The sequence below is a fragment of the Hemicordylus capensis genome, chromosome 1 (genome assembly GCF_027244095.1).
Source record: "Hemicordylus capensis ecotype Gifberg chromosome 1, rHemCap1.1.pri, whole genome shotgun sequence".
Taxonomy (NCBI): domain Eukaryota; kingdom Metazoa; phylum Chordata; class Lepidosauria; order Squamata; family Cordylidae; genus Hemicordylus; species Hemicordylus capensis.
Genome location: NC_069657.1, coordinates 136,032,696 through 136,059,248, shown reverse-complemented (window position 1 = coordinate 136,059,248; position 26,553 = coordinate 136,032,696). Strand labels below are relative to the sequence as shown.

Here is a 26,553-nt window from a genome sequence, read left to right as displayed (position 1 = left end):
GAATTCTGTAGCAGTAGCTGTTTCTGCTTTGAAGGAAAGGACAAACCCAAGTTGGGTGCCAGAGTACAGGCAATTCCATACACAGTATTTGGCTGTCCACAAGCAATGGTCAGGTCAGACACTGGCACGTTTCCTGGTAGAGGCAAGCAAAACAAAACACTCCACTTGAGTGAAATTATTTCCAGATGCAATACAATGGCAAAGAGAAGGGCACACAACCTGCAAGCAAAGCTTATCCAGCCAGTAGCTGATGTTAACTGGGCTGGGAAGTGCTGTTTGGATTCCTTCTGAAGAAACTAATTGCCAGGTTTTTTTCAAGAAAACTCTCTTTCAAAAGCTGCCTGTAGGTGAAGATAGGCTGGAGGACAAGCTGGTATTCAAAGTATATCTGAATGCCTTGTGTTGTTAAATACATTTGTTAAAAATATACAACACTATAATATTGATCTCCAGTGTCTCCAGCACATTCCACCGTTTTGGGGATGCAGTCTGACAGCGAGGCAGCCATTCCAGGCTGTTTCAGGCCATTCCTCCATTCTGGCGGTGACTGGGTGAATAAATGTGCCATAGTCTAGGCCAGGGATGGGGAACCTTGGCACTCCAGCTGTTTTTGAACTACAACTCCCATAATCCCCAGCCACAGAGGCCAATAGCTAGGGATTATGGGAATTGTAGGCCAACATCTGCAGGAGTGCCAAGGTTCCCCATCCCTGGTCTAGGCTGTTGCAAGCTGTTCCAACATTCCATTCCATTTTTGGCTTTGAAGGGGTTAATAAAAGTGGAAAAGTGGAAATATTTCAGTGCTAAAATATTGCTCTCCAGAGTCTCCTACACATCCCATTGGTTTTAGGATCCAGTTTGATATTTAAGGGGTTGTTTTGGCTTATTTCATTCTGTTCTGACTTTTACCAAGACCCAGAAAACATATTCTCTTGTTTGAGCCTCACTTCTTTACTGAAGCCAACCCTGTAAAGCCCATCTAGATTCAGGACTAGACTAGTTCTCTCTCAACAATCCATTTGTTCCATCTACCAGAATGGCTATAATTGAATGGAACAACAGTCCTCTTTTTGTCCAGTATAATCCTGTGCCTGAGATTGCTCTGATCTAACCGCTTAAAAGATGATGGATAGCCAGCCTTCAGCATATATGGCACAAGCAGCAGAAGCAGAGATGATTTTGTGGCATTCCTGGATAAGATCAAGGCAGAGTCAGGCTGGTGCTCTTACGTACTTCTCCAGGGCTATACTGCTGTTTGCTTCAAAGCTCAGTAAAGTAGAGGCAACATGTCTCTTAAGATATTTGAGGCTGAGTATGTACTGTGGCATGCACCACAGAGAAAGCTGAAAGGTATATAGAAAGGATGAGAAAAATAAAAGGAGTTTATGAAACGCCAGACATAGAAAGGGAAATCTGCATAAGGCACATTAGGATGAAGATATGAGATGACCTACTCACTATCCAGAGAGAACATTTCATAATAGAGAACTATTACTATACCATCTTGTGGTTTTATTATATGCTGAGCAACCACATCCTAGCCTCTTCCTCTGGGACTCCCACAATGAGCACAGGGTAGCAAGCAATGAAAAATTGCTACCCTGGAATTGGCAGCCATTCTAGCTTCCAAAACATTAATAGCTAAATGCTGTAAGTGAGGGTAAAGAGATCTCACAATGCCTTTCTGTGGAACAAGGGGGTGGAGAGGGTAGATAATTTGTGCTGTTATTTCCCTCTGGCTTATTCTGTTCGTTTTCACAAATCTGCCTGTATGACTCTAGACAGGGAGAAGCTGCCAGCTGGCAAGGTAAGCCTTGAACGTGGGAGCCCAGGCATCCCAAATGTGTCCAAGTTCTGTTTTCAATTGTAAACACACTGACTTTGTGTGTATGTGTGTTTTCCTGAACTTGTGACCAGCATAAATAAAAGAAGATCAAACAATCTATATCCATATGCTTATGTAACATGTATTATCTGGAATTGCAATTTCCAACAGCAAAACAGCTACTGCTACTTAGAGAAACCACAGATGAAACTGGTCTGATATTTATTTATTTTTTAAGTCAACCAATTTCCAACTCCAAACAACACCACATGGATTATCTTGTTGAAATATTTCATTCCATAATAATATCAGGGTCAAGTCTATTTAACTATGAAATCAACCATGTTGCTGCAGCAGAACACATTCCAAGTATCTTCCCCCCAACTCCAGCCAAGTGACGAATACAAATATGATTTATATACAACTTTTCAACAAAAGTTCTTAAAGAGGTTTATATAGATATAAATAATTTTTTAAAAAATGGTTCCCAGTCCCCAAAGGGCTCACACTCTAAAAAACAACAACAAAAACTCTCATAAGATAGACACCAGCAACAGCCACTGGAGGGATGCTGTGCTGGGGATGGATAGGGCCAGTTACTCTCCCCCTACTAAATAAAGAGAATCACCACTTTTAAAAGGTGCCTTTTTGTTCAGTTAGCAGGGGTGATGTATTGGAAATCTTCAAGATTTGTTAAACACTATGCAACCAACCAACCTAGTATCAACATTCTTGCTCACAACAAAAGCCTGTTTTATTACTTAGAACCATATGAAACATATTTATTAAAAATTCCATTTAAGTTATTGGCACTTTTTAATATCCTTTCAGTATGCGCCTCTTGATAATGATAACAGCTATCATCTGTTGGATTGCTCTTTATGCTTGGGAATCCATGTTATGTCTTGAATGGATATTAGTAAGAATTCACATAATGGGAGGTGGCAGAATTGGAGAGTTGATACAACTTTGAACCCGAACCTCCAAATCATTTTGAGATATTTTTCCAGTGAACTGTAATTGAACCTGAACCTAAAATCTCTTAGTTGCCTTGAACCATAACTGAATCCTTAAATACAAAGACTGGTAATTGTATGTATAAACAGGCACTGAGTCAGGCACTCAGCTTTCAGTTGTATAATTAATCTTTCAATTTCCTATTTTTCATTCTGCTGTATGTATTTTGTTTGTAAAACCCTTTTAAAAACTCAAAATGTTTTTAAAATATCAAATGAAAGAACTGTATTCATTTTATAAACTTACATTGCAACTAAAATAATTGGACATTATTCTGCATGAAATGTATCTTAAATTTGTTCAAAACCCATTCAAAATGTCTGAACCAAAATTGAACTGATGAGTTAATTGATGAATCTAAGCTGAACCCCGATTTTTAATTTTTAGACTCTATGCAGGATAATTTTGTTAAGAACAATTGTCTAGGTGTAACCACATATTTCTTCTCCAAGACCAATGTGTGTTCAGTGCAAGAGAAACAGAATGCCTTCACAGTAGGGATGTGCAAAATGAATTTACGTCAAAACATTTTGAGTTGAAATGGGCCATTTAGAGTGTTTTGAACTTGAAACAAAACACCCTTCAAATAAAGGGCTTGTTTCAAGCTCAAAACAACCCCATTTTGATCAAAATGTTTTGAGTGGCCTGTTGGTGGCCCGTTATTCCCTTGCTAGTTGGTTTTCTGGCCCTGGCTTGTGATTGGCTTGTGATCTCCTTGCTTCTTCGTTGGCTGGTTATCATACAAATCAAGAGTTGTTATGGGCAACTGTGCCCCCATTGGCTGGGGAGAGGGAGGAGGGAATTTCAAAATGTATTCAGAAGTACTGGAAGGCGTGGCCCAGGTTCTTTGAAGCCATTGGCCCAATGGTGGCTCCACCCCTGTGGATAACATCATGGCCTCAGATTGGTGCCGGGCCCCAACTGACAGCCTGACACATGGGTCAGCGCACCAGTCTATCATCTCATCATTGGCCATGGCAGTGGCGTGCATGCATGTCTGTGTGTGTCAGCAGCACTAACGTGCAGTGTGACCATGAGTCACTCACCCTCCATAGCCAGCTCTGGAAAACGCAGCAGGGAGAGGTTGGCCTTCAGGAAACCAGCTGCTCCACCAAGCCAGTCTCCAAGTGTGAGTGATGGGGTGTCACCATGTCCTCAGCCATGAAGAACACCCTCTCACTCTGGATACTGCTTGGCAGGCATGACAGGAACCATCCAGCAACCATCACCAAAGTCCAGCCAGAATTGGCAATGCCTTGCCCAAAACTAGATTGGCTCTATCTCCCTGCCTGCCACCAGCTCCTGTAGGTACTGCAGAACATGCTGCTCAGCACTGCTGCAGGGCTCCGTGGGCTCCTCCTTTACCCCTGGCAAAGTACCAAGGTAGAACCACTGGTGGAACTAGCTGCTCCCTTGGCCCTGCCAGGGACACCATGCTGCTGGACCAGGAAGTGGTGGTGACACTGCTGCTAGGGGTGGACTGTGCTAATAATAGGTGCTCCAGCACCCTTCTCCTGGTTGCACTCCAGCCTCCTCTCCTTGACTCGCCTAGCCTCTTCAGCCAGGAGGGCCCTTCACCTGGGCCGGTCAGGGGTGTCAGCTTTGCCCTTCATCCTTGGGTCACATAGGCAGGACAAAACATATGCTGCCAATGCACCCAAGGGTGTTGTGAGCCAATCCACCACTCCAGTCTTCAGCCATCCTCAGCATGGACTGGAGCTCACCCATCATCTTCTCGAGAAGAACAGCAGGCAAAGCCTGGCTCAGCATTGCTGTCTTAGTGCACAAGCAGTTCATGGCAACAATGAATGGCTCGAGTGCCAAGACAATCTTGTTAATGAGTGCCCAGTCCTGGATGGATAGGTTGCACACTTCCAAACCATGCCTCCTTGCCAGGCTGTGGATGGCCAGCTCTTGCTGCTGCTCCTGCAGGTGCTGAAGCAAGGGAAAGGTGGGGTTCCACCAGGGGCGTAGCTATAATTGAGCAAAAGGGTTCAAAGAACACGGGGCCCCAGCTCCTGAGGGCCCTCCAAATCCACCCCTCCCTATTATCTTCATTATGCCCCTCATTCTGAGGGGGGCGCCAGAGAGAGGGATGAACACAGGCCCCCTTTCCCCTAGCTACGCCCCTGGGTTCCACTGGGTCGGAGCATCCTAAGGGATCAGGTGTTCAGGTAGACTGAGCTTAAGCTGCCTCTCCTTGAGCATCTACCTACCCTTTTCACTACGGTGGAAGTAAGTTGCTATCCTAAGGCACCTGTCCACAAGAGCAGCCATGGCAGCAGCAGGCAGGCCCATCCTTAGGGCAGGGTGACTGCCCCAAGCACCACGCCTGGATAGACCCCGTAGCAGTGGTGCTCACAGGCTGAGTGAGGGGCGAGCAGCCTGCCTCTCTGATTGGCAGCCACCCTCACTCTCTTTGGCTCCCAGCCTGAGCCTCCCACCACGTGTGCTCCCACTGCATGCCTGCTCTCACTCCCTGGGCCCCATGACGGTGGCATACACTGGCTTAGCGAATGGAGAGCAGCCTGCCTCTCTGCTCGTCAGCCTTGCCCTCGACTCCCGTGTGTGCACCTGCCCTGGCTGCTGCTCTCTGCCTCCACATTTTCTCTCTGCCCCCCATGCGGGAAGAGGAGCATCCCAAGATGCTCTCCTCCACCACCACCCCACTTTGGCTGGCATTAGGGTGACAGAGTTGCTAAGTGAATGGGATGCAGAAGAAGTTGGCTGTTTGGCTTGTCTCCCCCCAGGAAGGTAAAACAAGAACACCCAACCAACCCTTATCTGTTTGTTTTGTGTAAGAAAGTTATTTGTTCTCCTTGCTTAAGCCAGTGTATTTCTCTTCCCTCCCACCCCCATGACCTGTGTGTGTGTGTGATAGAAGTAATATCCATTTGTGTGCATGTGTTTTGTGTGCCGCCCAAAACCTATGTCTCTGGGCGCTTTACAATAAGTTTACAATGATTATTAAAAAATCATTTTTCAAAGTATGCCAGTGTCAAAACTGTTCTGGTATAAATGTCTAATAAAAACCCACCCCATTCCAACTCTCTAAGAAACTTCTAAGAACACCCCTCTCCATTCCAATGCCTTCTTGTGAGGAAATTAGTCAGTTCAAAAGTATTAGAAGCTTTAAAGAGAATAAGAGGGAAGAAAAACAGGCTCAAGCTGTGGTTTGATATTCTTGTCTGTTATTATTTATTTATTTATGTTTATTTAACCAACAAAAATGGTAAACACAAAGAATTTCAGTGCACAATGTGTACAAGTTTTGCTGAATCATGCCCACTTTTCTTCATGGTATTCCTGCTTTTTGGCAGAAGCAAAGCAATACATTTGTATGCTTCACAAAGTGTTTTACTGTCAGTTGAAAGATAGGAGCAACTATCATATCTGGGTTTCTGTCCAATATATCCAGCTAGTAGGTGAGGCCTGTTGTTAATTGGGCAAAATCATCTAGCGTAGATTGTACTGATAGAAGATTTAAATATAGCTAAGATTTTTTTAAAAATTAATGTGCTTGCAAAAGTAAAAGGAAGGTGTGTGTGTGGGCTGGGCGGGGGGAGAGATTGTGCCGTTGAGTCAATGTCGACTCTTGGCGACCACAGAGCCATGTGGTTTTCTTGGGAGAATACAGGGGTGGTTTACCATTGCCTTCTCCTGTGCACTATGAGATGACGCCTTTCAGCACCTTCCTATATAACTGCTGCTTGAAATAGGAGTTTCCCATATTATGGGAAACACACCAGTGGGGATTTGAACCAACAGCTTCCTGTGCTCTAGGCAGGTTTCTTCCCCGCTGTGCCTTTAGGTGGCTAAAAAGTAAAAGAACAGTTTGGAATTCGTAGGATTCAACTTCAAATGTTTTTCATTTTATTTAATAATTACTATGTGAATCTGAGAAATTTGGGGCATGATGTGGTTTGGCAATTACTGATCTGATTATTGAGTAGTGAACATCTGTTGTGAACAATGATAGTTAAAATCTGCTAGTTATCTTAAATATAATTTTGCTTGTATTTTTAAAGATGAAATTCTCAAGATAATTCAATTACCGCCCCCCCCCCCCCAGACACACACACCAGCATATTCTAGTGTAAATAGTAGAGCATTCAACTAATTTCAGTGGCAGGATTGTTCATGCAAGATCTGGTATCTGTGGGTCATTAGGAAGTATTACTGCATTTCCCACAAATTATCTAACATATATAATGGATTGTTTAACTAACACAGTGGCTGCCATCCAACTTTGAGTTAAATGTTGGGAATCCAAGTGTCTTCCTTCAAATGAGATTTTTATTGCAAGAGAATTCAATTTTGGAATTCAATTTTGGAATGCAACTGTGTTGTGTATGTTTGTGTACGTGTCTTACATATTATGCATATTAGACTAGAATGCCAAGCCCCCCGCCCCCCCCCATGCTGCGTCACCCCTAGCCCTGCAACCCCCTAGGGGCAGCCCTGGCAGAAGGCTGGTGCTGCTCAGTGCCTTCAGTGGGGATTCAAGCCCTAACTCTGATTTGGGAGAGGGGGGAGAAGAAGCGCCTTTAAGGCAGATATTTTTGAAAGGGGTGAGGGTGGTCTATTTATGCTGTGTGTGCCACACACAGCGCTATCTTTAGCACTATAGTGCATACACAGAAGCTAGAAAAAATAAAATTCCCCCAAATAAAGAAGGATAATTTATTTGGGGAGGGGGATCAACAATGGGATAAGTCAAAGGGAGGGGAAAGGATACTAATGTGGCCTCTCATAACCCACTCCTCCTGCCCTACAGTCCTAGTGCCTAGTACCCAAATCCCTTCCCCAAATGAGGCCCTATTTAAAGAACTCTAACCTGATCAAGGAGTGCTGTGGGTAGGGCTTATCTTCTGGCATTTTCTGCTGGAGTCTGGCCAGGTGCTGCTCCCCAAGGCACTTGGCCTGAGCAGTCACTGGGACTTCAACTGCTAGGGGTAGGGCAGGTGGGCACCAGCAAGTGGGCACCCACTTACCCAAAATGGATTAAAAAAGAAAGATCTGGGGGGGGGACACCCAAAAAACACTGGGGATACAAACAGAGAGAGCCTGGCAGACTGGGCACCACAACACCAGCCTACAAAAACCAACCAACCAACCAACAAATAAATAAAAATTGAAGTGTAATCCAGGCACACAGCAGCAGCAAAGGTGCAGCTTGGGGCTGCAAAAGAAAAGAAAAAAGCAGTCAGCACAGCACCCCAGTTATTAAAGCTACTGGAGATTAGCTACAAGTAAAAAGAAGAAGAAGAAATCCACAAAAGAAGAAAAAAATTCAAAGCAGCACCTATTTAAAGCCACTGGGGCTGCTGAAATATTTTTTTAAAAATTCAGAGGGGGGGGGAAGAAAAGCAATTGTTGGCACTGCAAATAAACAAGGGGTGGGAGGAATAGAGAGACAAATAAACCCAGTAGTCACTCTCTGTCTCTTTCTCTCCACTGGCAGGCCACCTGCTCTTTTGCTGCAGTCTCTCTGTTCCAGTCCTTTGATGATGTACTATCCTCAAGAGACAGACATACTAAGGTTTTACTGCCTCCCAGAGTTCCCTTATATACATTTTGAAACTCCCTCCTTTGGCCTCCCTCCTCCCACATCTTTCCTTCCAGCAAATGGGGGCACAGTTGCTCATGACAAAACTTGATTTGTATGATAACAAGCCAACCAAGAAGCAAGTCCAAATTTCTAGATGTGCTAAATGACTGTGCCTTAGAACAGTTAGTTGCGGAACCAACCAGAGAGATGGCGACTTTGGACTTAATCCTGAGTGGTGCCCAGGACCTGGTGCGAGATGTCAGAGTTGCAGAACCATTGGGTAGTAGTGACCATAGTGTGATCCAATTCAGCATATATGCAAGTAGAGAATTGTCAAGGAAGTCCAACACAGATGCGTTGGACTACAGAAGAGGAAACTTCTCAAAAATGAGGGGACTGGTAAGAAAGAAGTTGATAGGGAAAGTCAGGAAGGTCAAATAACTCCAGAAAGCATGGAACTTATTTAAAGCCACAGTACTAGAAGCACAGTTGGAATGTATGCCAAGAAGGAGGAAAGGTACCACCAAGTTCAGGAGTATGCCAGCATGGCTAACAAGTAGAGTCAGAGAAGCTATAAAAGGGAAGACGACTTACTTCAGAAAATGGAAGTCCTGCCCAAATGAAGAGAACAGGAAGGAACATAAACTCTGGCAAAAGAAATGCAAAGACACAATAAGTGATGCAAAGAGAGAGTTTGAGGAGCATATAGCTAGAAGTGTCAAGGGGAATAACAAAAACTTATTTAAATATATCAGAAGTAGAAAACCTGCCAGGGAGACGGTTGGACCCTTAGATGATGAGGGTGTGAAAGGGATTTTGGAGTTCTTTGAGTGTCAACAGGAATGTGGATAAAGGTGATCCAGTTGACATAGTATACTTGGACTTCCAAAAATCTTTTGATAAAGTTCCCTACCAAAGGCTCTTGAGTAAACTTAGCAGTCATGGAATAAGGCGACAGGTTCATGTGTGAACTGGTAACTGGTTGAAGGACAGGAAACAGAGAGTAGGAATAAATGGACAGTTTTCACAATGGAGGTAGGTAGGAAGTGGAGTCCCCCAGGGATCAATACTGGGACCAGTGCTCTTTAACTTGTTCATAAACGATCTAGAAGTTGGGGTGACCAGCAAAGTGGCCAAATTTGCAGATGACACTAAACTATTTAGGGTAGTGAAATCCACAATGGATTGTGAGGAACTCCAAAAACTGGGGGAGTGGGCAACAAAATGGCAAATGTGGTTCAGGGTAAGCAAGTGTAAAGTGATGCACATTGGGACAAAACAAAACAACTTCACATATACACTGATGGGATCTGAGCTGTTGGTGACTGACCAGGAGAGAGATCTTGAGGTTGTTGTTATTATTATTAATTCGATTTCTATACCGCCCTCCCAAAAATGGCTCAGGGCAGTTTACACAGAGAAATAACAAACAAATAAGATGGAACCCTGTCCCCAAAGGGCTCACAATCTAAAAAGAAACATAAGATAGACACCAGCAACAGTCACTGGATCATGGGTCATGGTAGACAGCTAATTGAAAGTGTTGATTCAGTGTGCGGCAGCTGTGAAAAATGCTAATTCCATGCTAGGAATCATTAGGAGGGGGTTGAAAATAAAAATGCAAACTGCTTTGGACTGTGTGCCCCACCACCTGCTCTCTTGATCCTTGCCCAACTTGGCTTATTTCACCTGATAGTCATATTATCAGAGAGAGTCTGGTAAATATCATAAATGCTTCTCTGAGGGAGGGCAGGATGCCTCCCTGTCTTAAGGAGACTATTATCTGACCATTTTTGAAGAAACCTGCTTTGGATCCCTCAGAGGTAGCTAATTACAGGCCTGTCTCTAATCTCCCTTGGTTGGGCAAGGTGATTGAGTGAGTGGTTGCTTCTCAGCTCCAGGCAGTTTTAGATGACACAGATTATTTAGATCCTTTCCAGACTGGCTTCCGGGGTTGAGACTGCCTTGGTCGGCCTGATGGATGATCTCCAATTGGCGATCGACAGAGGAAGTGTGACTCTGCTGATCCTTTTGGATCGCTTGGTGGCTTTCAATACCATTGACCATGGTATCCTGCTGGGTCGCTTGAAGGAGGTGGGATTGGGTGGCACTGTTTTACAGTGGTTCAGTTCCTACCTCTCTGGCAGATTCCAGATGGTGTCGCTTGGAGATTATTCCTCTGAAAAGTAGAGCTGAAGTGTGGGGTTCCATAAGGCTCCATACTCTCTCCAATGCTTTTAACATCTACATGAAACCTCTGGGAGAGATCGTCTGGAAGTTTGGTCTGGGATGCTATCAATATGCTGATGATTCTCAGATCTATTTCTTTATACCAACTTCATCAGGAAATGGCATGACCCCCCTAAGTGCCTGCCTGGAGGCGATATTGGGCTGGATGAGGGATAACAGACTGAAGTTGAATCCAGACAAGACAGAAGTACTGTCTGTAGGGGGTCGGGATTCGAGAGATGGTATAGATCTGCCTGTTCGGATGGGGTTACTTTCCTCCTAAGAGATCAGGTTCGTAGTGTGGGAGTGCTCCTGGATCCCAAACTCTCCCTGGTTTCTCAGGTTGAGGCTGTGGCCAGGAGTGCTTTTTATCAGCTTTGGCTGATACGCCAGATACGTCCATTCTTGGAGAGTAGTGACCCTAAAATGGTGGTACATATGCTGGTAACCTCTAGGCTTGACTACTGTAATGCACTCTATGTGGGGCTGCCTTTGTATGTAGTTCGGAAACTACAATTGGTACAGAATGCGGCAGCCAGACTGGTCTCTGGGTTTACCCAAAGATACCATATAACACCGATTCTAAAAGAACTGCACTGGCTGCCTATAGGTTTCCAAACGAAATACAAAGTGCTAGTTATTACCTATAAGGCCCGTAACGGCTTAAGTCCAGGGTATATAAGAAAACACCTTGTCTGTCGTTAACCCTGTTGCCTATTAAGATCATCTGGAGAGGTCCGACTATGGGTGCCACAAACTCATATGGTGGCAATTCCGGACTGGGCTTTTTCTGTGGCTGCCCCAGGGCTTTGGAACATGTTCCCTGATGAAATAAGAGCACCTCCTTCTCTGTTTGCTTTTAGGAGGACCCTGAAGACATACTTGTTTTCCCAGGTTTTTAAATTTTAATGTATTTTAAACATGTTTTTATCTAATTTTTATCTTATCGATTTTAAATGTGTTATATTTTCTGTTTTAATTCTGTACACCGCCTAGAGATTTTTATACTAGGTGGTATATACATTCAAAAATAAATAAATAAATAAGTAAGTAAGAAAGAAAGAAAGATGCCCTTATACAATTCTGTGGTGCGGCCACATCTGCAGTACTGCGTACAGCTTTGGTCACCATATCTTAAGAAGGATATTGTACAACTGGAAAAGGTGCAGAAGAGAGCAACCAAAATGATCAGGGGCCTGGAGCACCTTCCTTATGAGGCTAGGCTACAGCATCTGCGGCTCTTTATCTAGGAAAAGAGGCGACTAAGGTGAGACATGATTGATGTGTATAAAATTATGCATGGAGTGGAGAGGGTAGACATAGGAAATTCTTCTCCCTCTCTCACAACACTAGAACTAGGGGTCACTCCATGGAACTGAAGGTTGGGAAATTTAGGACTGACAAGCGGAAGTACTTTTTCATACAGCGCATAATTAATCTATGGAATTCTTTGTAATGGGATGTGGTGATGGCCACCAGCTTGGATGGCTTTAAAAGGGGTTTAGACAGATTCATGGAGGACAGGTCTATCAATGACTACTAGTCTGATGGCTGTGGGCCATCTCCAGCCTCAGAGGCACGTTGCCTCTCAATACCAGTTGCAGGGGAGCAACAGCAGGGCATGCTCTCTTGCCTGTGGGCTCCCCAGAAGCATCTGGTGGGCCACTATGTGGAACAGGATCCTGGACTAGATGGGCCTTGGGCCTGATCCAGCAGGGCTGTTCTTATGTTATGTTCTAAAAGGAGATCACAAACCAATCAGTAGCCAGTGCCAGAAAACCAATCAACAAGGGGAAAACAGGCCTTCAAAAGGGCACTTGAAGAATTCGAAACATTTTGATCGAAACAGTCATTCTGTTTCGAGCCTGAAACAGTCATTTTGAGCTTGAAATGTTTTGCACATTTCTACTCAAAACATTGTTGTTTCATCAAAACAGCTGTTTCGACCGCTGTTTTGATGAAACATTTCAGCTGTTTTGCTTTTCATTTCCAGCTCAAAACGAAATGCAAAATCCATTTCGTGCCCATCCCTATTTCACAGAGCCAAGAAAAACAAAATCCCTTTCCTTTATCTTTTTCATTGGCTGCTGCCCTCTAGAGCATTCTACACATTTATTGATCTATTTGCTGTTCCCTCCTGTTTTCATTCAGACAAACTGGCTGCAATAGCAAGTGTTTTTGAAATAGGACATCATTGCTCTGTGTGGGAGTGGAATGAAATAACAGGCAATTATTTTTTCTTAAAGGGTTAAATGAGCTCTTCAGCAATAGGAGAGCACTCAGCCTCTACACTTACTTTATATATAAATTATAATTATACATAATTTAACAGTTTACAATACCACACAGACGGTGGCAGTTGGAGGAGAGAGTTGTGCCACTGTTATTGCCACTAGCTATGGGTGTCTATGAAACTTAAGACAAGCCACACTGTATACTGTAGTTGTAATTGCAATACATACATTACTGGGGGTGGGGTAGATGGAGATTACATTTTCCCAGGCACAATCTAGAGCTCATGATATTCCCTGCTGCACTACTGGTATAGAAATCTCAACATTGGAGCCAGTGGTTTTTTCAGCCATCTACCTATCCACATTACCACATTGATTTATGCTTACTTTACTGATACCTAGATAATAATGGTGGCCCTTTTTAAAAAGAAAGAAATTAAAACACAATTAAAAACTTCCTTTATTTTAAAGGAAATGAGAGTTTACAGGTTATTTAAAAACATAAAATATGAGAATAAGTTAAAAGTAGGTAACTGCAACGTTCCATAAGCCACACTGCCCAGTGAAACTATGATACGAAGCAAGACCCCAACATTTATACTGTTCTAAGTGTTTCTTAATTTCACGGAGCATAAAAATAGTCTGCAATGTTACCTGGGCTCTGGCAGCTCCAGAAAACCACAGACTGCACCTTAGCATGAGGAAGACAACTCACTCTCTTTGAACTTCCAAAGAGACTAAAGTTTCACCTCTTGACAGAAAAATTGGCAAAGGTTGTACGCTCCATTAGCGACAAGGGCCATGAATAGCTACAAGTCTTCTAACAGGCTGTAAAAAGAAGGGCTTATTAAAAGCCAATTACGGAAGCATGAATGGGGTGAGGTTTACAGCCAGGAACTTCTGTTGCCCACTACAGGATTAACATTTCAAATTGGGGGTGGGGCAGTGAAAATAAGAACATTCCAAGAGAGCAGGAAGGAACCCACACTTCTGGAAAAGCCTCAATTAAATTCAAACATGCATTTGCTACAGGAGAGATGAGTGAAGGAAATAACCACACACACATCCACAAACAGGCTCCTGAAAATAATATTTTGGCCATGGAAGCATGGAGCTGTTTAGGTTAAAATCTTAGAAATCTGGCCCATGCGGGTCATTTTATCTAGGGTTACCTTTGAGAACGATCGGGAAGCTACAACAGGTCCAGAATGCAGCGGCTCGCCTACTCATGGGTGCCAGAAAATATGACAGGGTCACACCTCTCCTGCAGTCATTGCACTGGTTGCCTATTTGCTTCTGAGTTCAATTTAAAATCCTGGTTTTGACCTTCAAAGCCTTGTGGGGTTTGGCGCCTGTCTACCTACAGACCTGCCTCTCCCATCCAGTTACAACCCGGCCAGTTAGATAATCTCAGATGGCCCTTTTGCTGGTCCCTGATTTCTAAGAGGTTCAGGGTGCTAGGACCCGTGAAAGGGCCTTTTCGGTTGCTGCCTCACTTCTTTGGAACTCTCTTCCCCTTCAGATTCATTTAGCCCCTTCCTTACTGATTTTTAAATCTCTATTGAAGACTTTTCTTTTTCGCCAGGCTTTTGCCCTGAAGTTTACCTATTTGTTTTTTCTTTTTTTGTCAGTTATTTGTTTTTTCTTTTTTGTGCACCGCCCGGAGTCTTCAGAGTGGGCGGTATATTAAATGTTTCTAATAAAATAAAATAAAATAAAATAAAATAAAATAAATAAATAAATAAATAAATTTTTGTCATCAAATAAAATTTGATGTCGAAGCTTCATACAAAAAAAAGAAGTTGCAAGTAATTTCCTAGCAAAGTGAGCCTACGTTTCTCCTGTATTTGGCATATCATGAGGCAATCTGCCAAGCTTGTTGGGAGGCTCTTTGCACACAAAAATCTGCTAGAAACAATTACTTGCTTTTTTTTAAATGTAGAGGGGTGGGAAACCTTTAGCCTGGTGGAAAACCCTGGTACATTAATGCTTTAAATCATGACCCTACAGTGGTTAAACCTATTACCAACATTTACCTCAGCTCCTGGGTGATAGTACTACTGCTTCATCATTGCCCTCAGAAGGGGAAGGGAGGGCAGCCTACCTCCATTTTGTTTGTATCTAAGCTGCTGTTGGGCCTTCCTGCTGCCATATAGAACTCTTATTTGGCATATTCCAGCCCTGCACTTAATAAGGCGAAAGGAAATCATTAGAGGATGTGTGTGGGGGCAGGGAGGAACAGGAGCTTCCACTCTTTGCCCTCGTGTTGGTACCTCAGAGGCTTGGCTGTAGAACTGCGGTTTGGTTCTTGCCACAATGCTCCACTTCTGTGCTTCTTAAGGGAAAGCAGGAGCAACTTGCTCAAAAAAGAAGAGAGACTGGAACTGCCATCTGCCTCTACTTGGTTTGTACCTAATGTGAGACAGAAAACTGCATCCGAAGAAACTACTTAAACCAATCTGAATAAGCTGTTTTAATTAGACTCAGACAAGCCAAGCTACAGAGGCCTAGCTTCCCCCTCTCAGAATCTTCTGCAAAACTTGGCCCAGATTAGCCACATCCACTACTGTTTCTACTACAACAAATTGCGAGCCGTACATCTAAACACTGTGCCTAACTACTAGGCTTCATTACTGTTGTCTGACTCTTACCACACTCCAAGCCGGTGTCTCATGAGGAAAAGGTGGAGCCGTTTGCTCAGGAGAGGAGCGAGACTGTGGACTGCTATCCTTCTCCAGTGTGTTGTTCTACCTCTGAGGCACCGGGGTGGTGGTGGGGAATATGGCAGAAATAACCATACTGCTAGTACCAGTGCAGAGGTTAAAAAGGCAGGGAACAGGAAAGACCTCATGGAGCCCATTTGGGGGTATTGCTTACACCACCTTCTTGTGGCTGCTGAAGAGATGCAGAAGCTAGTGAATCAGGAATGGAATGCTGACCCTCAAACTGTGTTTGGTGACAGCAATTGATGTTGCTTGCCTTCTCTGCAACGTTAAACATGGCAGCTGCCTGCTGCAAGGTGATATCAGAAGTCATGGGGTCTGGCTAAGTCTCTCAAATGAAGGGTTAGTTTTATTTATTTTTTTATTTAATACATTTATATATCACCTAAAACGCAAGTTCTCTGGGTGGTTTACAAACAATAAACACAGCCAATAAAAGATTAAAACATTTCAACAATTAAAATTAAAAAGTTAAAACCATTAAAACACAATTAAAACAGTATCTAATTAAAAGCCTGGGTGAACAAATGCATCTTGACTGCCCCTTTAAAAGTTGTAAGAGGTGGGGAGGCTCTTATTTCAGCAGGACTTATATTCCAAAGCCTCGGGGCAGCAATGGAGAAGGCCCGTCCCCGAGTAGCCACCAGACGAGCCGGTGGCAACTGCAGATGAACCTCTCCAGATGATCTCAATGGGCGGTGTGGTTCATAGCGAAGACGTCCTCTTAAATACCCAGGGCCCAAGCTGTTTAGGGCTTTATAGGTTATAACCAAAACCTTGTACTCTGCCCGGAAACTTACCAGAAGCCAGTGTAGATATTTTAAGATAGGAGTGATATGGTCTTTCCGAGATGACCCAGAGACCATGGGGCCAAACTGCTCCCTTACCTCACTCTTGGCCTAAATGTAGGGAGATGAGGGAAGATGTGGAACTTGCCAGCCTCCTATGCTTCAGTGCCAACTGCGTTCCTGCTCCAAGCAAAGAAGAGGGAAACGTTTATTGCAGGAAACCAATCCAGGGAAGACAGGTCAATCTCAAGATTTTTCTCAGGATTTGAGGTTGGCGAAATCCATGGCCTAAGCCCCTGCTTCCAATGATGCCCCTCTCCCAGAAAAGCGAAAACTTCTGCACCTCAGAAAAACTGGGGAATTTATGGAACCATTATGTTTAGAAGCCCTGTATCTTTATATACCAGTTGTTGAGGAACAAAGAAAGGGTGAAGCTGTTGCTTTCATGCCCAGCATATGAAAACATCTGGCTGACCACTCCTAGAAATTAGACTTGGTCTGTTCCATCTTGCTTTTTCTTTTTGAAAGCACAGCATTTGCATTAATCCAACAGAATATTAATTTCAGATTTTCATACAACAGATTTCTTAGAAGTTTAAAAACTGCTCTAGAGAAGGGAGTGGAAGGAGCCTTGCTTCCTTATGAAGTCACAATGAACCACCCCCTCAGTGCTATGCAGAGTTGGATTTGGCTGCAAACAGGAAGAGCAGGTTTCTCCCATGCTTGATCTTTAAGGATTATTATTTATTATTATTATTTATTCGATTTCTATACCACCCTTCCAAAAATGGCTCAGGGCGGTTTACACAGAGAGATGATAAATAAGTAAGATGGACCCCTGCCCACAAAGGGCTCACAATCTAAAAAGAAACATAAGATAGACAGCAGCAACAGTCACTGGAGGTACTGTGCTGGGGCTGGATCGGGCCAGTTACTCTCCCCCTGCTAAATAAAGAGAAACACCACATTGAAAATGTTTGTCTTTGCACAGTTAGCAGGGATAGATTGTATGTCTGAACAAAATGTGGTAAACATGCTTTCACACTGGGCTCATCATTCAAATTATGTTTGGCTGGACACAGCCTTAGAAAGGGGCAATCATTTGTGAGCCCAAGGATCTGTCACCTATGCTCCTTTCTAGCACCAAGTCAGTTTTAGCTCAGAGTAAGGAAGGTAGCTTTCTAACCCTTCTGTTTTTGAGTTAGAAGTAACTTCTCACAAAAAACGGTACAGCAAGTAGACCAGTCTGGCAGCAGGCAAGACTCAACAAATAATTGTCCCCCATCATGCAGATTTTTGCAGCAGTATAAACTTCACATTTACAAATGAAACTAATTAATCTGAAGAGGCCTTCATAATAGTACATTTAGACAAAAGGCCATTTAAGAGGTATGGTTTGGAGAAAAGAAGTCACTTTAAGCAAGCTATGGTGATACTGGCTTCTAATTGGATACAATTCACTTTCCATGAACAAATGAAAGTGTTCCTCTACTCCTCCAAGTCGCGAAGCTTATGGAAGTTCACACATACTGATTTCTCATATTTTGATTACTCAGTGTTGTGAGAATGAATTCAGCTGAAAAACATTTTTGGACCTCAAAGACAATGAGGTGAGATCAGGAAAGAGTGGAGAGAAACAACACACCATCACAACTTTCAATACAATTTTAAATTTGTTCATGTAGAATAAATTCATAACTATCAATTAATTCAAAGGGGGAAATCCAGTCTCTAAATTGAGAATCAAGTTTAAAGTCAATATGCATTGGGAAAGGGGGGGCGGGCGGTATGCATCAGGAAAGTACCTTTAAAAATACACACCATTCTTTTACATTTCCTCCAGGAAAGATAAAAACCCACCTTCTAACACAATTACATTAAAAAAAAAATGCAAGGAGTGCCAGACACATTTTTCCAAGGTTTTAATTACAAAACCAAATCAACATCTATAGTACAAATGCAGAGAGTTAACTTTACAGGTAAAGCCAATAACTTCAAAACAGTGGTATGTGGATGGATGTTTATAAGAAAAAGTATATTTTCAGGAAATCCCTTTATAAGCTGAATGCTATACTCTGAACAGTGGGCTAAACAAAGGGCTCCATCGTATAACTCCTTCGATGAATGGAAGGAGTGTTGCTTTCACACAAGGACCCCTCTCATTTGTGTAAGGATCCCTTGTGAGAGTGCATGCAACACTCATGTTCACAAGAGTTATGCCAATGAAACACCTAATCAGGATGCCATCCAGTGATTTTAACAACTCCTTTGCTTGTGATGAAAGAACTTCAATTCAATGGTATTAAAAATTAAGCAGTGTGTATTGTGAATGCTAGACCTTAGAGAATGCTAATTTGCACATATCACTGATGCTCTGTTACCTTAATTTTACATACAAATTCATAATCAAAAATATGAACATTGCAACCCCAGCAAAAGGGGATGAATGTGTTGGCCGAGTGGAAGCTCCCTTGTAACAGTGTCATTTCTGAGTGAAATCCCCTACAAGATACTTTGAAATATTTGCTCCAAGCACATTGACTTTTTAAAGTCAATATTTAGTGATGCGGTATTAAAGATGTACAAATAAGCTTAATTCTATCATCCATGAATGTCTTTGTTTGAAATGAATTAAGCACATTAGTATGTTTCTGCTACACAATGTTTGGTGAAAAATTAATCAGTAGAGCACAACAGATAAGAGGCAACTTGCTTTTTAAGGCTTTGTTTTCAATTGCCCAAGTCAATATGCTAGGCTGTTTAAAAACACCAAAGGCACTCCCCCCACCCACCCCGCTTTGTATGACAAACTGTGTCTATAAAAACAATACAAGTATGAAACTAAAATATTTAGGCTGGTTGCAGAATACATTTTACAATATAAATACAGTATAAAAAAGGTTGGCGTGAGAGTCTATTATAACAATTCTTGGCAATATTTGTATATATTCATGTACATTTACATTAGCAGCAATTGCAAAATATTTAGATGCAATACAGAAAGCAGCCTGGGTTTCATTTCTTTTAAATGCCCTCTGAATTTGATGTACAACAGCAAAGCCCCATCTTCAAGATGTTTTGTATTGGGTTGCCAGGTTAACCCAGAGGTTCTTCCCTTTTACCTTTAGGAGCCTCACTTCTGTGAGTACAGAAACCGCTGTGGCTTCTCCTGCCTGGTTTTCCTATGGTCCTCTCATCTGACCCAGCCCCTATTGTAATGAGCAGGACCCCAAGTATGCTTCACAGCAGACCTGGAAAGGAGCAGGCAGCAAACCCAGTGGAAAACCAGGCAGAAGCAGTGCTGGCCATCTCATCTCCCAACTGACCTGGCAACCCAAAGTTTGCTTCGTTTTGTTCCAGGCCAATAGGTTTTTCTTTTTAATAAATCAACAATTGTTCTATTTCTAAAAGCAAATACTTCAATTCTATATTTACAAAGTGTTTTCCACAAATATTATCTTACAAGTTGTTTGACATTGCAACCTTCTTTTCACCACACACACACACACACACACACACACACACACACACACAACCACAAGGGACCTCTAGGGAACATGGCTCCTTGCCTAAAGGTGCTTCATTTTTAAAGAGTTTCTTTTCAAATGCAAGGCTGCTGGTAAACTGAGCTTACTTTTAGGTGCACCTTTTTATTCCCAAAAAGGCATTGCTGTGTACCAGGCTGTCAAGCTCAAATTCACTTTCAGACCTACAGATTTTTAGTGCATTATGAAAGTTAAGTCTATATACATACTGATGTCAATGAAGAGACTATTAATCTAAATGGACCCAAAGGACGACCAACTACTGAGCATTAGGCAATTTTTCTGAGACCTTTTAACACCAAGACCCGAGAAAGAGCTCTGCCAGATGGACTTACCCAGCCCTATCATCCATGTCAGTAGAGATAAAGATTCCCAGGTAAAAAGAATAACCACACACAAACACAACCATTGCTCAGTTGCAAGGAAGTTAAGCCTGGAAGTTCTAAAAAGCATTTGCTGCTTCTTACAGTTAATGTACAAAGTGGAAACCTTACAGTTAAATCAACTCACATAGATGATCTTGGTTGATAACACAGGGGGAAAAAAATCCCCATCATTAACATTAGAATCCAAAGTATTATTTCTGCAAACTAAACCTCTGTGCAAGTCAAATGTTTTAGCACTTTAGTTTCATATCTGAATTTTGAGAAAGTCATTTCAACTGAATTAGTTGGTTAGCTACCTTTCCTTTCAGGTAGAGTTTACAATGATATCAATGTCAAATAGAGACCCAGCGTGGTATAGTGGTTAGAGTGCTGGACTAGGACCAGGGAGACCTGAGTTCAAATCCCCATTCAGCCATGATACTAGCTGGGTGACTCTGGGCCAGTCACTTCTCTCTCAGCCTAACCTACTTCACAGGGTTGTTGTGAAGAGAAACATAAGTATGTATTACACTGCTCTGGGCTCCTTGGAGGAAGAGCGGGATAAAAAATGTAAAATAAAAAAAAAAAGGAAATAAATTCTATCATAGCCTGCAGTACTGCATAACATTATAGAATCGCAGAATTTTAGAGCTGGAAGGGAACTTTGAAATCTTCTACTCCTTGCAGGAATCAGTTACAGCAGGGGTCAGCAATCTTACAGAAGTAGACTAGAGTGACAAGTCTTCATTTATTCATTCTAATTTTAAGGTTTAGTGTGTTAGTAATACGTTTAGACTCTAACCACTCTGCCTCTTGGATGGGCTGCCCTTCTTCCCCCTGCCCCTGATTTCCAGCATGCAGCTCCTCTAAACTACCCCCATAGCTGAGTCAGGGAGACATTCTCTCCAACTTGGCTCTGGGGATGATTTTCAAGGGTCATATCCTGGAAATGGGGGTGAGTGGGGCAACCCCTCACAGGATCAGTGGGTTTTTGTAGAGGGTTGCCTAGATTTCTAGCATGCAGCCCCTGAAAACTATGCCTGGAACGGAGTGTTGTTAATTCAACCAGCAGTGGGAGTGCCACTCAAAATAATTCCATGTGCTAGTTTTGGCACATGTGCCATAGGTTGTTGAACTCTGTGCTACATCATCTCTCACAGGTAGCCATCCAGCCTCTGTTTCAAAACATCTGTTTTCCTGGAATCTATGGAACTTATTCTTCAATTAATGCAACTGTTGCCAAGAAAACAGAGCATTTGAAATGGCAAAATATATTTTTCTCTTGTTTCTCTAAAGACTATGGGTTGGATTCAAAGATGCACTTCTGGTCATGGAAAAAGTTTTCCACTTACAGAAGAGGCTGTGTTGACACCCATTACAGGCTCATAGCCTGGGGACTACATCTCTGCAGTTTTAGAGGCAATAGTCCCATGGTCCTTGCGTCTAAAGTTCTTTTGTTAAATTACCTGCGGTTTTTTGCTGGGACACATTTAAAAGGAACAGCCTAGAAACAATTTTTTAATCTAGTCACTGTTCCCCAGAGTCCCCCAAGACTGGAACAGATCCACAACTGATTGAAGTAATTTGTGGGATCATAATGGAAAAGTAAACAAGAGAGGGTGCATAATGTGCATAATACCTCCTGCCACCACTCAGGAGGTGTGCGGGATGATGTGCGCCCTGTCAGCGGGGATGAGGGAGTGGAGAGGCAGGTCAGGGGGCACCACCGGGGTCTGCACAATGGAGAACACTGAAGTAAACAGTTATCTGAATTACAAGGATACTGTTTCCTTGTATAATTTATTCCTCCAGTTTCCCTGGATAATATAATCTCACTGAAGCATTGATAATCTACCCTGTTAGACAGCTGGACACGTTAATTTTGTTTGCATTAGCTTTGTGTATACCAATTTTCTTTAATGCTGTCAAATAAGGAAAACATGACATTTTCCTATGAAAGAATTTGCTGTCATTATTCTTGAAGAAATTATTCTGAAATGTCAATTCATACTTCACACAAGTGAAAACTGAGCATATGCAAATATGTAAGTGATGTGAGAATGTTGCCACATAGATACCACACATATATACAAAAGTGGTGTGCAAGTGTGATGTTTTGCCCTAGCACATATGCCTCAATAGTGTTTTGTCTGACTGTTGCATAGTTTCTGATAGAGGCTAAATGTGGGGGGTGGGTTCGCATATAATACTAAATTTAAAGATTAACCACTGGGGATTTTAGGAGCTATTTTTTCCTTCTGAAAAACAAATTCTGAAAAACAAACTTTAATCCCTACAATATACAAATTTTGCACTATTCTGCATCTTTCCCATGATGATCCCACAAATTATTTCAACACATAGCAGATCTTTTCCAGTCATTTTGAAATCTCTTGACGCCCAAATTGGGCAAAAAGTGTGATTATAGCCCCAAACTCTGACCATACACGTTTTGATCTTAGGGTTCTCTCTTTACAAGTGTCCTAACAAAACACCCCAAAACTACAATATGTTTTACAGAGAACTTTTAAACCAAGCACTGGATGTTACTGCCTGGGGGAAAAACATCAAGATTATAAAGTCCTTGGGGGGCTGCCATGAAACTCATTTTCTAAGCACTTTCTTTGTGTTAACCTCACATCCTGTAAGGGCTGTTTTACATCTCACATTAGAGCATTGCATGATAAAGGGAAACCAAATCCAAAGATGATGTTCTACTTGTGCAACTTCTGACGTAAGCCAAAGTTTGAGAACTTTTATTACAGAACTTTTTGAGCACTGCATGAACTCTTGTATAAACCTTGGTGAAAATCCACTACTGCCTATTTTCCTTCTGTTCGTGGTTCTTTGGATCCAGCCCACTGTAGAATAGCCTTCTTCAAAAAGAGTTGGTGGAGAAAACCGGCAATGAGAGCTAGGGTTTGTTTGTTTTTCCTTTAATGGAGATCAGCAGTTTATTGAAATCTTTCTCTTTTAGTGTTCAGGGTAACTTGTAAGACGAGAGGAAATTAACATGCACATGGAATCAAGGACTGTAATGTTAACAGTTAAAACAGTAACTTCCCTACAAATGCAAAACAGAAAATGAAATACAGTTATTTCACATAAAGTCAAACAACTGGATGAAAATCTCTCTATCTCTTGTAATTCAGACAGAGATGAAACCATAGGATAGGGCCATATTTTCCTGCCTTCTCACTCTATCAGTTACATCATTGATCAGAGATCAGCTGAGAATCACTACAAGTTAGCACATTCGTATGACTTTGATCTGTGCCAAATAGATATTAGCATGAGCAACATCTGTGCTAGAAGCAAGCAATACCACTGCATCTACCACATCCTAAAGCTTATAGGAAATTAACATTAATTTTGCAGTATTCATGGGCATAGTTGACAGTAACAAGTAATGATTTTAAATCTTTCTCCACCATGCTGAGATTTCATAAGAGAAGTAGAGAACAGGATTGTAACAATAATTTCTTAAGGGACAGAAACTTAAAAACCCTACAAATCCAAGCAGCAACTGCTTCTATGAAATTCAGTTCTAAGTCCAAATGACCAGAGGAGCGGGGGAACCTGAGAAGTAAGGAATAAAGTGGTAGGAATAAACATCAGAAGTTAAACTCCACCCTGTCAATAAGGGTTTGGAGGAGTTTAACAACTTGCTTTGCCCAAAATCATTTGCTCAAAATCTAGCTATGAGTTCAAAAAGGAACATTTTTCATCCCTGTCAGTGCTATTAAGGCCCTCAAAAGCCTGCTGCATGTGCTGTTCTGCAGCTGTGAGAACAGCTTGTTGTATTTTTGATTCTTTATTCTTTTCCAGTCATCTTATTACTGGTTCATGTTGTAGCATTTATAACACCTGGCTTCCAAGCAATCTGTACTGAACACTAAAAGCGAAGTTACTAGTAGGAATACAAGTTGCTTTCCTCTCTTCTAACATGTCATGCCACTTACTCTGTTCAAATACAAATATAGATCCAATGTTCTCTTTGAAGGTGTGGAAGAGCCAATGTATACAAAGATTTCCTGATTCAGTTCCAAGGAGTGAATTTCACACGTGATATGACTACTGGAAGCTTGCTTATGCAGGAGTTCCACATGTGCATCAAGAAGTGAACATGGAGCTCTGGGCCAATGCATCTTGATCAGCAGCAGCCTGGCACTGGTGAGTAAAAACTCATTAGTAACCAGCTATTAAAATGTAATGAGCCAGCATGGAACTACTAAGGGCAGGAGATCCAACAGCTATGCCAACACATCACTATAAAGCCCAGTACTATGCTAGTATTGCAAAGATATCGCACTAGGGTCAGCTAGATCAGCACTGATGGTAGCCTGAGCAGACCACCAACAGACTGCTCCTAAACTACAAATATCTCAGTTAACTGCAGAAAAGTTACATGACAGGAGATTGCAGCAGTGGACCACGGTTATTGTCCACAATATTAGTTGGAGTAGCATGGACATTGTTTCCATTGATTTTTGAAACTAAATCAGACCTATACACTCCATTTTAAATTTGCTTTCTAGTTTCTTAGCTTTCAGATAGCATATTCCAGGCACACACTGGACATCTGCACTGTAGTCCTGAGCACTAAAAAACGGCTAGAACTGCCACTTTAAGAAACCGTAGTCAATGAATCAGTTAAAATGAATATGATCAATTAAATCAGCATAAAATCTGCATATCAATAGCATAGTTCTTTCTGAAGGAAAACAGCATTCTCTCCATTTTTAGATGATGCATGCAAATGTCAAAAGAGGCACACTCTCTGAAGAGGCATTCCCTCCTGGTGTGCGATATGACGAATGCTTCTTCTAAGAAAGTACTTGAAAATCAGCTGCACAATGAATCATGAATACCATTTAAATTAAAACATTTTAAAATGATTAATTTATCAAACATCACAATCCTAATTTTTGAAAAATTTCTATACAAGAATATTTGAGTCAAATAAGACAACATGTCCAAGGCAGTAGGTTATACATCTCTGGGCTATAAAAAATGGTTTGCTTTCAAAAGAGCAAGACAACTGGTAGTGGTATCTCTTTCCCAGTTTTCTATTTCTACCACTTGATTCATGGCCATATGCCTCCTGACAATTGCTAAGCTGAAATTATGCCTTCTGAAGAAAGAGAAACTCAGTTTCCAAAATAAAAGTTATGCTTGGTGTTTCAGAATTCTGAAAAGAGTTTGTTGGACAAGGAGGTATATAAAGGGTTGCATGCTTATTCATCCTAGTGAGAGTGGTTTGTGGTGAAGAGGGTGAGTGCAAGATTCAAAATTCCACATTTCTTCATGCAACAATTCTTCTGGAAAGTGAATGATGGAATAAAAACAGAAGGGGCCTCTTTTTGCATTCAACATTCCAAGAGACAAGTGCATTTTTGTGGTTCATTACCTATGATCAAGTATCCTTTAAAACAAAACCATTTTGAATTTCCCATGTGTGTTTCAAACAACTTTGCTATTCATTCACAAAGTATTTCCTACTCCTCTTTTTGTTACTTAAAAAAATAGAAAGGAAGAAGAAACTCAGCACATTCCCCTGTACTAAAATTAAAATGGTGATTTCAAAAAGCTCTCTCCTTATTCTCCACCTCCTTTGGAGGTCAATTTAATTTTGTGACTTCGATGCAAAGGCAAATATGGCACAAAAGAATGGATATTAAGTTAAAAAACCCCCACAGTTTATAAATATTCTTCCACTGTACATTTTTCACAGCCCTGACCCCCGCCCCATTTTTATTCACATTTTTTCAGTTCCCACCCCATTTTTAGATCATAATATATATATATATATATTTTAAAAATCTTTGTTCATATTTAAAATATATTTACAGGGGTAAAACAAGTTCCTTCTATTGAAATCATGAAGAGTCTGTACACGGTGATGGTGGAGGGGGATAGAGGTGGAAGTAACTTCGCTCTGTGGCAGGAGATGGTGGACAGCTCTCTTCTGCTGACATGTACTGGCTGCGGGGAGTAGGAGGAGGGGGATATGGGTCTGAGTCTGAATTTAGATCTATGTAGTATTTATTGGCTTTCCATCGGCTTGTAGTGTAGTCACTGTCACATACATCTGTGCTGCAAGGGGTAGTTGGTGGAGCTATCCCTCTTATAAGATAAGGCCTGAAAAATAAGTTTTAACAAGTTTAGTTCATTTTAAAAAATATGAACACTGTTGGAGAAGAGAGATGCTAGAGGAGTTACCTTTTCATTTGCATCAAATGTATTACGGGCTGCAGTTATTCCAGCACTATGATA

At 41.9% G+C, this 26,553-nt stretch overlaps 2 protein-coding genes and 1 long non-coding RNA gene across 4 annotated transcripts in view; 1 reads left to right on the top strand and 2 right to left on the bottom strand.

Annotated features, from left to right (window-relative positions):
• Window positions 1-15,682, bottom strand: part of PPP6R3 (protein phosphatase 6 regulatory subunit 3) — a 177,534-nt gene extending 161,852 nt beyond the window's left edge. The window contains exon 1 of the mRNA XM_053261811.1: window positions 15,508-15,682. The gene's annotated coding sequence lies outside the window, so the exon portion shown is untranslated. The remainder of the gene's footprint in view (window positions 1-15,507) is intronic.
• LOC128329948 (uncharacterized) overlaps window positions 14,951-26,553 on the top strand; it is a 30,851-nt gene continuing 19,248 nt past the window's right edge. The window contains exons 1-2 of the long non-coding RNA XR_008309873.1: window positions 14,951-15,260; window positions 24,281-24,450. This is a non-coding gene — a long non-coding RNA (uncharacterized LOC128329948). The remainder of the gene's footprint in view (window positions 15,261-24,280; window positions 24,451-26,553) is intronic.
• Window positions 18,275-26,553, bottom strand: part of LRP5 (LDL receptor related protein 5) — a 222,312-nt gene continuing 214,033 nt past the window's right edge. For both annotated transcript variants that reach the window (XM_053261771.1, XM_053261780.1), the window contains exon 23: window positions 18,275-26,418. In XM_053261771.1, coding sequence (XP_053117746.1) covers window positions 26,157-26,418 — 262 coding nt within the window. In that variant the 3' untranslated portion in view covers window positions 18,275-26,156. The remainder of the gene's footprint in view (window positions 26,419-26,553) is intronic.